This window comes from Dermacentor andersoni, chromosome 4 (assembly GCF_023375885.2).
Source record: "Dermacentor andersoni chromosome 4, qqDerAnde1_hic_scaffold, whole genome shotgun sequence".
NCBI classification, from domain to species: Eukaryota; Metazoa; Arthropoda; class Arachnida; order Ixodida; family Ixodidae; genus Dermacentor; species Dermacentor andersoni.
This window is the reverse complement of record NC_092817.1, coordinates 132,459,852-132,473,956: the sequence shown is the minus strand read 5'-3', so window position 1 is coordinate 132,473,956 and position 14,105 is coordinate 132,459,852. Positions and strand designations below refer to the sequence as shown.

The 14,105-nt window shown below is 47.7% G+C and overlaps 1 protein-coding gene across 2 annotated transcripts in view; it reads right to left on the bottom strand.

The window, feature by feature from the left end:
- Window positions 1-6,312, bottom strand: part of LOC126537821 (uncharacterized) — an 82,616-nt gene extending 76,304 nt beyond the window's left edge. Inside the window, exon 1 of one of the 2 annotated variants that reach the window (XM_055074458.2) lies at window positions 5,022-6,312. In XM_055074458.2, the coding sequence (XP_054930433.1) occupies window positions 5,022-5,147 (126 nt within the window). In that variant the 5' untranslated portion in view covers window positions 5,148-6,312. The remainder of the gene's footprint in view (window positions 1-5,021) is intronic. The other variant, XM_050184904.3, reaches the window with a different exon arrangement.
- Window positions 6,313-14,105: the final 7,793 nt, after the last annotated feature.

The following is a 14,105-nucleotide window of genomic DNA, read 5'->3' as shown; positions in this document are numbered from 1 at the left end:
ACACGATGTCGCAGCTTGACATATTGTCAATCTCTATGTTTGCAGTCCACAATGCAACAAAATCGAATCATAGCGCTCGCGAAAAGACAGACCGGCACAGACGGCGGAGCTCTCGTCAAAGAGGGAGCACGTTGTAACACAAGCAGACGATACTTGCTGTGTGCCGGAAGTGCTTAAAGGGCCCCTGAAACGGTTCGGACAAATTTTGTAGACGCGTAGGGTACAGCTTAAGTAGAACATTCACACCACAATTTAAGTGAAGTGTTACGTATTAATGGAGCTACAAGCGATTAGAAGTTACCCTCCTCCCTAGTCATGCTTTTCCTCCTCAACTCGTTCGCCGAGCGATCGGGGCTAAGCTCCGCCTTCACTGGTTTCGCGTCACGATGCGACGTCATATCGTCCACTTCCGGTTGTTTTGGAGCCCGCCCCCGCTATGCCCCCGCCCGCGTGAAGCCTCTCCGCTAGCCGCTTGGCCGTCGACCCCAAGCGAGAGCTATCGAAGCAGCGTGCGTTGCGAGCATTCTGTCGTAGCGCCGAACGTGTCTGGTATTCCGGTAACCACAGGCAAGCTAGTCATTTCGGCAAATGACTGGAGGCATAAACTCAAGCTGATGAAGGAACTTTAGCGTCGACGTAAGTGCGGCCTGATCGGTCTGCACGGTCCAGCCACTTGTTGGCGCAGCGCTTAACCAGCCAAACAAAGTGCCAATATTGCTCTAACCAAGTGTAAAACATTTTAAACATTTATAAAAACAAAGTGTTGATGATTACACTCCTGCGAAAAATACACACCAGCAGCAAAGAAGAATACACTTCGTTACTGCTACTGTGTATGGTTGAGCTCTCTGCCACCAGGTGGCTGCACCGTGCAGACCATTCGCATATGCGATTCTGCTCATCCCATGGCTCATCCCGCTACGGCACAGTCAAGCGGCCAGACCCTGTTCCCTTGCGCTTGCATTTGCCCTAATACCGGACTCGCGAAACGCTATTGCGTTAGTAATCTTCCGGTGTAAAGTGACGGCCACAAACGCGCAAACCCTGGCGCCGATCGGATAGCGGCAGTCCGATGCGCAGCAGCCAGCTCGCTCGTATGCTGCCTTGCAGAGGGACACGATGTCGCAGCTTGACATATTGCCAGTCGCTACGTTTGCAGTCCACAAAGCAACAAAGTCGAATCATAGTGCTCGCGAAAAGACTGAGACCGACTCTGCCCGCGGAGCTCTCGTCAAAATGGAGTACGTTGTAACACAAGCAGACGACACTTGCTGTGTGCCGGAAGTGCTTAATTGTATTGAAAAATCGTTCTTGTGCATTCTCTTTATGTTACTTTCTGTTTATAAAAACAAATGAACTAAAATTCCAACTATTACGAAGATCATTTGTTTACCATAAAGTTGGAAAAATTATTGATCACGCGCCCTGGTCAGCCAATCGGATAGCTCGCCCCGCTGACGTCATATGGGTGATTTTCGTCATATGGGTAGGGGCGGCTTAAAATTCCGCCGAGCAGCGTGCTCCGATCGGCAGCGATGTGCATTTTTAAAACCTTATAATAAATTACACGCTTTACGCGGAGCACTTAGATGTGTCAATTAATGATCAGAAGGACCTACTCTAACGACTCAGTACGTTTGTAGAAAATCGTCAAAATCGTTTCAGGGTCCCTTTAAGTTTACTAAAAAATTGTTCTTGTGCATTCCCTTTATGTTACTTTCTTTTTATAAAACCAAATTAACTAACATTCCAACTATTACGAACATCATTTGTTTAGCCTAAAGTTGGAAAAATTATCGATCATGCGCCCTGGTCAGACAATCGGATAGCTCGCCCCACTGACGTCATATGGGTAGGGGCGGCTTAAAATTCCGCCGCGCAGTGTGCTGCGATTGGCAGCAATGTGCATTTTTAAAACCTTATAATAAATTACACACTTTACGCAGAGCACTTAGATGCGTCAATTAATGATCAGAAGGGCCTACTCTAACAACTCAGTACGTTTGTAGAAGATTGTCAAAATCGCTGCAGGGTCCCTTTAAGTGGCAGTAATTTACAGCAGTTCGCAGAATACGAAAAGAAATGTACCAATATATATGCCCTTTTTCATGCTACACATTCAACTCACTTAAGCAATTTACTGGTGTTTGTTGCTTGAGGAATTCCATGACGAATCTGTTTGGCGAACTGACACAGGCTGCTTGGCCCAAATTCTTTAGGTGAGACAAGCCTTTTGGACCGTATGGCTGCAGCCAGAAAGAAGCCGAAGTGTCATTCATTAGTAATATGGGACATATTGAAGATATCATTCCCTGGTGAAGGGTCAAAAATCAAGTCAAATACGTAAGGCTTGTGGTGTCTTCCTTATGAAGGTTTACGAGGTTCTCTTTTATGTAATGACGAAGCGAATAGTTCTCCCTTTGCATAATTAAACAACACTGGATCGAGACGTGGTGAGGCAGAAGGTGCTTGGATTTTTCTTTTCTAGACACCCCAAGCTGCACTGTAGTACCTCCTGTATACTTTAGGCATCGCAATTGGCGCTGTGAAAAACTGCTTCATGGTCTCAATATGAAGTTGTAGTGAACTGATGGGTTTCGCAAACAATGCGTGCCTCGCAATAACAACAGTCGGTTACTATCGTTGCGTGAGACGTGTGCCATATTGTCGATAAAGGCTGCTGAGGGCCACCATGAAACATTTCATTGCTTGCAACTGATTGGCTCTCGATCTGACATGACAGGAGTTTCTGCAAGGGAAGCCCTGTCATGCCAGCTGTATATCGCTGCTATAACCAAATACAGCATAACCAAGACTGGTTCGCCACACATGGTTAACCCTTGCCCCCCTGAAACTCGAGGTGACAAGAATTGAATATAATACAGCAAAGAAGAAACAGTGAAATAGAAAAAGTGAAGAGAGAGACAGGAAAAGGCCACTGCCGATTTTCTCCAGGTGGGCCAGTCTGGAGGTGCCGTCTATGCGAAACAGAGGCAAATGAGGTGCATCTCCTCCACCAAGACGCCTTAAAGGTACAAACACCGAGTATCGACTCAAACCCCAGGATCCCCCTTCCCCGAGACAAGGCTAAATGCGGGAGGGTCCAACCACCATGTGCTCAGATCCATGGTGTCAGAACATACCAAACAATCTGCTGATGCCCCTGCGGCACCACACAGTTATTAAAGTGAAACTCACAAGAGTTTTGTACTCCCCTCTGGAATAAAATCACAGAACAGAAATAGGAAAGCCTGGCAATCAGACCACAATGGTAATAGACGTTGTGGCTATAGAAGAATGAAGAGCAATCAGTAAGCCTTCCATAGCCCTGTCGCATAGAGAGCTATCATTCTGGGGATGTGTGGGGAGTAGTGTGCCCATCCACTTCGTTTTAGTAAAGTTTTTGATCCCGTCAAACAAAGGTGTGACATTTAAGTGCACCTGGGTGATTGTGAAACCATGAAATTGCATGTGGCCTTACATATATTTTTATGTGCTGCTATCAAAAAATAAAAATTGGGTGCGACTCAGTGCTTGTCTATGTTCCTAGTTTGCATTCTTCGCCTGGTTCTGTGCTGTGTAGCAAGAAAGAAACCAAAGAACATAAATCCTGTGCAGTAGCCACAGCGACAACTCATACACATGGGCACTTAAGAATACACAAGATTTTCCCTCTAAATGTATGATGTGCCTGGTCACCACGGTCCCAGAAAATGGTTCCCTGATGGTTCGCACAGCCATAGAGAGGTGGTAAACCAGTGGTAAACATCACGTAAAACATTGGAAGCCTTCTACATCAAGAAAGCGGGTCCGAACTGTGTTAGTGATACGTCGGTTTTTCTTTACGATGCTGAGCTGAAGTTTCTATCACGCCTACTCTGATAAAACCTTGTACTCCATGTTGCCTTGTACGCATGCGCGGTGTTGTGCAGGGCTATATATGTCGAGTGCTTTCACCCTCATTAAACAGTTGAAGTAGCGCCCGTGGAGTCGTCGTCTTTCTTGTGTGTGTTGTTTTTTGGCGCAAAATCTTTTCACTATGCAAGATCACCAACTAGCCCAGCACTTAACTCTTCTAAGGTAAACCAGTGGCTTAATCAAAAGCAACAACAAATGGACCGTGGCTATGAACAGCATTCAGGGATATTTGAAAAGGAATCAGGAGGCACATATCTGACTTTGCCTAGCATCCCGTCCACAGCTTGGCACATACACGACCACCTCTGTCACATTTTCAATACGCAGTAGCTTCTGCATGTAATAGATTAGCTATGTGGGGCAAAGATACACTCTTGACCTGCCAAGAACTATAGACAAGGTTTCCTGTTCGGAAACGGCATGCACGACGCTTGTCAATATTTCAGCGCGAAGAAAACTGTGTTCGTCTTTTCTTCTTGCTCTCTGAAAACTCTTTACGTATAATGAAAGACGACAAAAACGGCCACGACAACACGTAAGAGCCAGAGGGTACTGATAATCTAGCCCATCATATTATCCGCGTAGGGGAGCATATATACTAGCTTCATTTCTGGTCACTCCCGCAAGTAACTGTGCAGGGGCAATAAAAAGCAGCGCCAGAGAAACGTCTTACGAAACCTGTGGCAAATGCCACTTAATATTACCAGCATGTTTTGCGCCAAGTGGCCGTAAAGTTATACACAAAATATGCAATTTCCGAAACTACTGCTCAGTAGATCGCACAGTGCTAAAACGCTCTTACTGGCGCAGTTGCGTGAGGTTACTCGACCTTACAGTTCTTTCAAGAACTGTCACAAAAGAAATATGTTCGCAGCCGTCAATACATTGACAGCTAACACCGTGCTCGGCGAAGTTTTCCACAACAATGTGTTTTAAATAAGTGCGCGCCTCCGAACGTGACAAGTAGGCATGACAGCACAAAATGTCATGAGCAATGACAAGACCGCGGAGGCATTTCATTCCGAAACAACTGAGGTTGTTCAGTGACGGTCTGTCTTTTTGTCTTTACGCGAGAGTACTACTAGCCCGCGCCTTCGGCTTACCTCTAGAGTTGCTGATGCGGTCAGATGATGTATGCAGGATGGAAAGACCAACAAAGCTGGACTAAAACGTTCACGCAGCAGAAAAACACAAGTACGACAACAAAGCGCGCAGTGCACCTCAAACATGCCGCTAAAACGCTGCGAGTGCGACGACTCACGAGACGTTCATTTGAGGGATCGCCATCCGTTTGTGCGCAGGCGCGAGTGAGAACCGGCGCGAGAGAGAAAATCTGGGGGTTTTTGCTCCTTGAATATGACTCTGCCTAGGTACTACGGAGGAGGTTTCTTAGCGCGTGTTGTAGGCATTTGTCCCTAGGCATCCCGGTATTGCGGAATGGGGTTGAGTTTGTTTACGCTCCGACGCTGGCTGCCGGCGCGGTGAAATAGCTGAAGCAGCGGCCACTGACGCCCGATTTGGCGACCGCTGTGTCGGACAGACTGTCTCGCACCTGCTGCGCTCGTGCTGAGTCAGTCGTGGCGGATCATAGCTTTCTCGCGCCTTACGGCGATGTACCTACCGATGTTTCTGTGGGAACCGTAGCGACCGTAGTAGAGCCCGGGCCGCATGGATTGAAAACCTAGAATGCAGAGCGCCTTAGCAATCGCGGTTGAACGCAAGTGGCTAAAAGGCCGCCGCTGACGATGACTGACTCAGTAGCAGCGCCGCAGGCGCCAGAAAGTCTGTCTGACGTACCTTCAGAGACAAAGTTCTGACGGCACGGTGTTGCACAAGTCGCCGGGCGCGGTACTGCTGAACTTAGCGTCACAAGTTGGCGGCTGGACGTAATTATATTTATCCAATCGTGTTTTTTTTTTTTTTTTACTAATTGTGGCAACGCGTCATTATTTCGCATTATGGTGGCGCCTCCAGGACACCAAAGCGGCAACGGGTACACCAAAGCGGGAAGCAGAGCGGCCTGTGGGTTGGAGCCGCGGAGGCCGAAGCGTGCCAGGGGGTGTTCGCCTAAAAGATTGGCTGTCCGCGACAGCGGGCAGCCGATCTTATGCACCCCAGGCACGCGCAGGCCTCGGCGAGCGCCAACTCACGGACCAGTTCGGGTTGGCCTCCCACTATCTCTTGGGTGGCCCCCCGGCCACTATCCCTGGAGATCCTGCGCCGCCTACTTTATTATAACAGGTGCTCTCCTGAGGCCTCCGTTTGTCGGTTACATGTGCCCTCCTGGAGCAGTGCTTGTAAAAAATCCAATCTATCGTCGCGACGAAAAGAACGACCCGCGACTTGTACGACACCAGTCAGAACCTTTCCCTTGTTGCCCCTATTCCCCTGGTGCCGCTTTCGCAGACTGCAAACCCGTCCTTTCATTATGTGAAAGACTACACGCGTGGCCGTGATGCACGCATTATCGACCACCTAGAAACTTGTCTAACAGATTATGTCAATACGGATGTTTGCAGTTTGTGGGACCAATTTAAACGCATATGCTTCTACTGCATTGAAAACTTTATACCGCTTAAACGAAAGAAGGTGCATAAATATGCATGGATGACGAGAAGCATCATTCACCTCAAGCGTAAAGCAAAAAGATTAAATAAAAAGAATGCTGATCCCCAACTTTTATCCGACACTCTAAATAAACTTGCACGTGCGGTGCTTACCTCGAAAGACTACTACTTCAATACGTCACTCCCAAACTTCATCAAAAATGATCCAAAGAAGTTTTGGAACTATATCAGCGAAAAAAAGAAACCCATATCACAGGTTCTTGTCGATGGTTCATTGGTATCTGATCAGACCGCCATTGCTCAACACTTCAATGACTATTTCCATAGTGTATTTTCTGCTGATAATGCTTCTCTACCCACTAGAAACATGGACCATGCTGCAAATGTAAACTTCATTTCTTATCCTGGCAACCTTCCTATGTTGCTTGACTCTAAGACTAAAACTTCTTGTGGTCCCGACAATATACCGAACATATTTCTTCATCGCTTTGCCGAGTCTGTTGCTAAATACTTAGTTATTATTTTTCGTGTCTCTCTGCTATTAGCGGAATTGCCAGATGGCTGGAAGTCAGCCCGAGTTGTGCCTATATTCAAGAAAGGCGACCGTCTATTAGTACATAATTATCGCCCGATCTCCTTAACATCTTCACGTTGTAAACTTATCGAACATATAATAGCTCACAAATTACACGAATTCTTAGACGAAAACTCAGTTTTATCAAATCATCAACATGGATTTCGAAAAGGATTTTCTACCACAACATAATTGGTTACTATAGTTCACACCTTCGCAGCTTGTCTAGATACGAACAATCAAATTGATGTAATATTCCTAGATTAAAGCAAAGCATTAGATACAGTCCCACACGATAAACTAATTACTAAGCTTCGCATGATTGGCATACCAGAATTATTCATTTCCTGGATTTCAGCCCATCTGTACAACCGCAACCAGTACGTTCAGGTAGGAGAACAAGTCTCTGGCTGCCTTCCGGTAACTTCTGGCGTTCCGCAGGGGAGCGTACTTGGCCCTCTACTTTTTTTACTATATATTGATGATATTGTCAATGTCGTCAACACCCCAGTTCAGATTCGTCTATTTGCTGATGATTGTGTTTTGTTTAGAGAAGTTACCTGCATTACTGACCAATATGACCTTAACTCTAACTTAGACAATGTTTTGAAATGGTGTCAGCAATGGGGAATGCTTCTTAATGCAACTTAGTGCAACTAAGTGTCCCCATAACGCGCAAAAAGTCCCCTTAGACTACACTTACAATTTAGCTGCAGCACCTTTACTGAAAGTAACATGCTATAAATATTTAGGCTTAACATTAACGAGTGACTTATCATGGAACTTGCACATAAATACCATCTGCTCTGCCGCTTTCCGGAAACTATGCCTTCTGCGCCACAAACTCAAGACTGCTCCGTCTAGCGTTAAACTACTCTCTTACTTTTCCTTAATTAGGCCAAAACTTGAGTATGCTTCCATAGTTTGGGACCCTCACACAAAAATTAACATTAAGAACCTAGAAAGAATTCAAAGAAAAGCAGTACGATTTATTTACAATAAATTTAAGGCTACTGACTCCCCCACTGCATTACTAACCGATAACGGTATTGAACTATTACAAATTCGAAGAAAGAAAAGTCGGCTAGAGTTTCTTTCAAACTTAATCATAGGATAGCCTTAGACACCGCAAAATACGTATCCCCCTTGACAAGCAGACCCACTCGGCACCACTACCCTCATTCTCTAACACCTATTTTCGCAAGGACTGACACTTTTCGGCTCTCTTTTTTTCCACAAACAATAGATGACTGGAATAAACTAACTGCAGCATACCCCCAGCGCCCGTGAGCTGTATATGATTTGTGTAAATCTTCTTATTTCGTGTAATAATTATAGTTGTATTGTAATCCAGCTAAAAATTTTCTTAATCGTCTACCTTACGACCAAACAATTTGTGTGAAAAACGTGTTACACACTTGTTTCATCTTGTTCTTCTGTATATATCATCTTTGTTTTTTGCTCACCCTGCTTGGACTTCTTGTCCGCAGTATTGTATAAATAAATAAATAAATAAATAAATAAATAAATATGGGGCGTCCGTGCCCACTGCCTCACCGCGCGGGCAGCCAGCGGCGGAGCGCAAACTCGACCGCACTCCGCAACGCCGGAATGTCTAGCGGACAAACGCATACAACACGTGCTAAGAAACCTCCACCGTAGTGCCTAGGCAAAGTCCTTTATTTAAGGAGCAAAAGCCCACAAATTTTCTCTCTCGCGCCCGCTCTTACTCGCGCCTGCGCACAAACGACTGGCGATCCCTCAAATGAACGTCTCGTCGGCGACTCGTGTTGTGCGCAGGGTTGCCATGTCCAAAAAGTGAAAAGTAGCCAGGAAATCGCGAAAGGTCGCCAAAAAATGGCCAGTTAGGTGTTTAAAAAGCAAGCAAAAAAGTCGCCATGCTGCCTCCATGACCAATAACCTTAGAGGAAAACATTGCTGTAGCCGATTATGAGCTGATCCTTCTGGAGTTGTTATGTTTACAGCCCTTCAACTTATTTAAAACGTGAATTTAGGGGTCACGTTAAGTTAGAACTGGTACGTGGCTCCGTATTCGTATTCAGGAATTATTATCCCTGTATACGTGCTTAAGTAAAAGCAAGCAATTGTCACTCATTCTAGTACCATCAAATATGTCAAGCGAACAATTATCGCTCTTAAGCCATTCGTAAATGTATCACCTTCCAAATCTCAACTTGTCAAGGGAATGGGCGTCTTGCGCTGGAGTTTGAGGTATAGAAGCGGTGCCTGGTGGCTGCGAGAAACGTCATCTGGGTAGTACCAGCTTTGATAGTATTGACCCCTGGCTGTGGCGAAGCACGTTTCTAGCCCGAGTTCTGCATCGATTCGCACTTTTATTCTGCCCTGTTGCGAGTGCGAAAAGGTTCGTCACTTCTCACAGACCACGCTGCGAACTGGCCACAGCCTAGCTATAGTTTAACGAAAACGGACTCTCCGTGGGACGTAATGCTGGAAGCAGAAGAAATCGGCGACGCCGATCCGGAGCGACGTAGCTCAGCCTGGAAAAAGCGTCCCCGTCGTTACTGCTGCATCGTGGGCTGCCATGAACAAGAAGGCCTGAATCCCAACATCAGATATTATATCGTTTTCCTTCAAGGCCCCACGAAGCTGAGCGATCGGGCGCGCTGGATAGCAGCAGTTCGTCGTGCGGGGTAAGCTAAACTTCGTGCCATGCTGACTGCTTCACCTGCCTTGAAGCTTGCTTGATTATCTGCGTTCTAAAATTCGGTCTTTTGCACCTACAGTCCCGACGGCAGACAGACATAGCAGCAGGCATGGCTGGTGATTCACGATTCGTATCCCGGCCACAGCGACAATTAACAATTCGACCGGTGCGAAGTGGTGAAGTGAGCAGGTGTGTGCAAATGACCACAAATTGTTGGGCTGATTCGGTGACAATTCACTACCCCACTACGAGCAGCACAGGTTAGAGAGTTAAATGTGCTTATACTTGACCTCAAGCCAGCACGTTGAGGCAGCGCAGCAAGGTAGCATGGATTGCAGCACATCGATGTTGAAGCGCTGTCATTAAAAGCTACATCAAGCGAACAGCGCACGAGCTCGCGCTGCAGCGTGATACGCACGTACGTTACTGCGAGCTCATATGCATTGCATCAGTTATTCACTTCCTAAAGGGACAGGTGGCCGCTACTACAGCGCAGGCATAACTACTTATCTAGCGGCATGCAGTCAACAAAGATTACAGGAGGCCCGCCGTTTCGCGGCATGTCGAAAGACCGCTGCCGTCGCGGCGCGTATGATCGTGCGCTCGAGCAGTTCCGTGCACATGATGTCTGCTTTTCGCTGCTGTGAATTCATTTATGGACGTCCGCACGCCAAGTTCTAGTACACTGTAGCCAAGTTTCATCCTAGACGCCAGCGCTCGTTTCTCCCCTGGCGGCACGATTTCATCTCCAACGGGTGTGTTTCCGCCGCCGCTTCCCTTCACGATCGCGCCCGCGTTCAGTTCGCGCTGCGCGCGAAGCGTCTCTTGTTTCCGACGCCGCCCCTTCGGATGACCGGAAATTATTATTGTGTTGTTAACTGTCACGATAGCAATGTAAACACGAAGTGATTGATGCCACCAGTGAATTTCTGCCGATCCACAAGAAAATGGTATGAAAAAAGCAGACGACAGACATGGATTAGTGCGGTGCGCCGAACGAAGTAAACAACTGGCAAACGAAGCGAGCTCGTTCATTGATCACTTTTGAGTGTATGACGGTTTTTATATGTAACCCACATGAATGTAATAGTTACTCGGTATATAATCCTTTTATTCATACAAAAACTTTCAGTTGTTCGACCAGCGCTTGTCCTGTCTTCTTTCTCGTGTTTCCTTTGTGTGTGCGCTGCCCGAGAATGGAAACCACTTCTGTTGTATGCGCTAGCAGTGGCCGAAGTTCACACGTGCCGAGAAATTGAATATATGCACGATGCATTGAACATGACCGGAGTTCATTCCTGCATCACCACTGCACCGATCGATCGAGTTACTGGACGATACACGCCCGCGTCTTGGTCGCGCCGGCATTGCTGAAGCAGAAATTGTTTTAGCTCGTATGTGCCGTATGTATGTGCCGCATCGTATGTGCCGACGATTTTTCCGGTGGCACATACGATGTCGTTTCCAATTACCTGCTCAGCGTCACTTACATGGCTAAGCAGACGCTGCCCTTTCGCCGCATGGCAGCCATAATAATAACCGTCAAGCGTACCGATCTTCTTGAAGGCAAATAGAAGCGTGTGCAGTCTGTTTCACACTTAGGGGAAAACTCGGAACGTATTGCATCGCGATGCGGCAGGCAATGGAGTCGTGCGGCGGCAGCAGCTTGAGCAGGCGCAGACGCTCGAGGGGCGGAGTCGTGATCTGCGTCGTCTGCTACGGCGGCGCGCGCTGGCCGCATTGTCGGGAAGCGTGCTACTGTCAGGGGCAGGGCACCGATTTCATCGGTACTGCGGGAACTGAGCTGATATTCTTTACTAAACGTTGTGCGACGCCAAACTCTGAGCCTTCATTGACGATAATGGGGTTCCACAAACTTCTCTTGACAGCATGCTTCGTTTGATCTTTCGAAAGGCCGGGGTACTGAGCGCGTGCACGTATATTTCTTCACTGTGTCTGCTACCGTAATAAGCAGCGACAAGACGCACCAAAATGTGCGCGCAACGTGCTCAGTCTTTATTTGACTCGAAAGGAAAACAACGCACTCAACAATGATAACTATGGGGATTGAACACGATGAAACAAACGGATACGATTAAAGGAATGTTTTACGTTAAGACAATGAGCTGGAAGTGATTTTTCTCGACAATCATTCATTACACCAGACAGCCGCTGCCCGCCGGCAGGGAATTGGACACGTCATGCTCCGAACTTCAGTTAGTATCTCGTCATGTCCCCAGTGGCAGCGATGACAGCGCTCATCCTGGAAGGCAGTGAAGTGTAGAGTGACTTGATCAGGGATGTGTTCATTCGCAGCACGTCTCAGTCGCTGACGATGGTGGATCGAAGCCTATCCTCGGGCGACTGATAGATGGGATGGTGCACCAGCGATATTTTCAACGAGCTCCAGACATGTTAAATGATGTTGGCACCCGGGGATTGAGGCGGCCACTCGAAGAGAGTGACGGCGCGCTCTTCCAGCAGTTCTTGCACAACACGAGCAGTGTGGATCGGCGGCCTATCGTGTTAGAATATATAGTCGCCTTCCAGGAACGGGCCGTCAAAAATGTATGGAATCAGTACGTCGTCTATGACTGCCCTGCACCTTTCAGCGATGAACTTACCTTCGAGGCGTATCACTGGGCGTCGCACAACGCTTAGTAAAAAATACCGGCTCATTTCATGCAGTAGCGATGAGATGGGCGCACTGCAACTGACAGTAGAACGCTTCCCGACAATGCGGCCAGTGCGCCCGGCCGTAGGAGACGACACCGTTCAAGACCCCGCCCCTCGAGCACCTGCGCGAGCTGCTGCCGCCGCCTGGCCCAAACGCTCGCCGCATCGCGATGCAATGCGCTCCGAGTTTTCCCCTAAGTGTGAAACAGACTGTACATCGTCCTTCGAATAAAGCGTCCACGCACACACACGTAGGCACACACCGCGCGCGGCACGAAACGTGCACCAAACATGCGCAGTGCAAGAGGCAATCAAAGCGGTGCGAACGAGAGATGGGAGAGGCGTACCACCCGCTAGTTGAATTTTGCCCCGCATGCGGCGCTCTCCACGCCGGCGCAGCAGCGCCGCTCTCGGTGCCGTTCTTGTCTATAGCAAGCATTTCCTCGCGTTTTTGCGCCTGAATGTAGCAGCGTGCAAACCTTACCTGAAGTTCAACTTCGTACGCGACTCGCTTCACTTGCGATTGACACCAAGCTAAACCTTCGCCGCTTATTTCTTGAACGGCGTACACGTATTCGGCGTTGCATAATTTCTTGCCTTTACGCAGCGTGCAACCCCTGAAAAAATCTTCGGCGCCAGACATTCGCTGCAAGCCGTGGTACAACACAACCGAAAGTGGCGGGTCCATATTGTAAACGTGCTTTCCGAAGCAGATGACCGAGCTTGGTACTACCCAGTTCAGGACAGAGGGCGCTCTTTAGCATAATTTTCGCAGCGCCCCCTGGGCAATGCAGGAGCTCCATAATAATGTTTGTTCGATGTGCAAGGCACCACAGCGAAATGTGCAGGTGGTGCCAGTTAAGGTGTGCCCGGCTGCACCTACTCACTGCAAAGTCAAAGGGTGCACCGTACTGAGGTGGCGCCTTGTCTGGCACCCCGTTCAATCGAGCACGGGCGTGCAGGGTGCACCGCTGCGCCTAGGGAAATGGAAGGCCTAGGTGCAGCTGGTGCAGGGGGACTTGCCTGAATCGATACTAGTCAGAATTCCTTATCACTTAAGAAAAGTGCTTTTTTAGTAGTTTTTATAGCCATACGTCGATGTTTTCTGACAGGTCTTTACTCAAATTCATCAATACATGGATTTCTCTAATCTTCTTGCTTGTGGATACAGATGTTCTTGTGGCTTTGTTTGTTACGCTTTATGTGCCTTCATTGTCGTAAATTTTAGAGCAAGCTATACTCTTCGAAGTGCAGAAGATACTGCGAACACGCACAATCGCTACTAATTAAAACCATTCAGGTTGTTGAGGGGGCCAACTCGAAATGCGCCAAGCGTCTCAAGGCACTGGCATGCCCGCGATAATTTAATAAGTGCGTTTGACATCGCCTGTCGATGCATTCGTCCATGGCGCAATGGTTTCAATATCAGTCCTCTGTGCTAGAGATCCTGTGTTCGAATCCTACCATCGGCTAATTTTAATAATGTATGCTCACTTATTTATTACGCAGTACGTTGTTGAAAATGACGCGTTTACAAAAGTCTCCACACCTGGGCCGATCACGAAGATAGTGCAATGCAATGCAGAGGTGTTATTCGTCGTTAAGGGGCCCACATACACAGGTTCGCTGGTCATCCTTCTTCGCAGGAGGAAAGGGCACTGAGCTTATGTTGCATTGATAATTA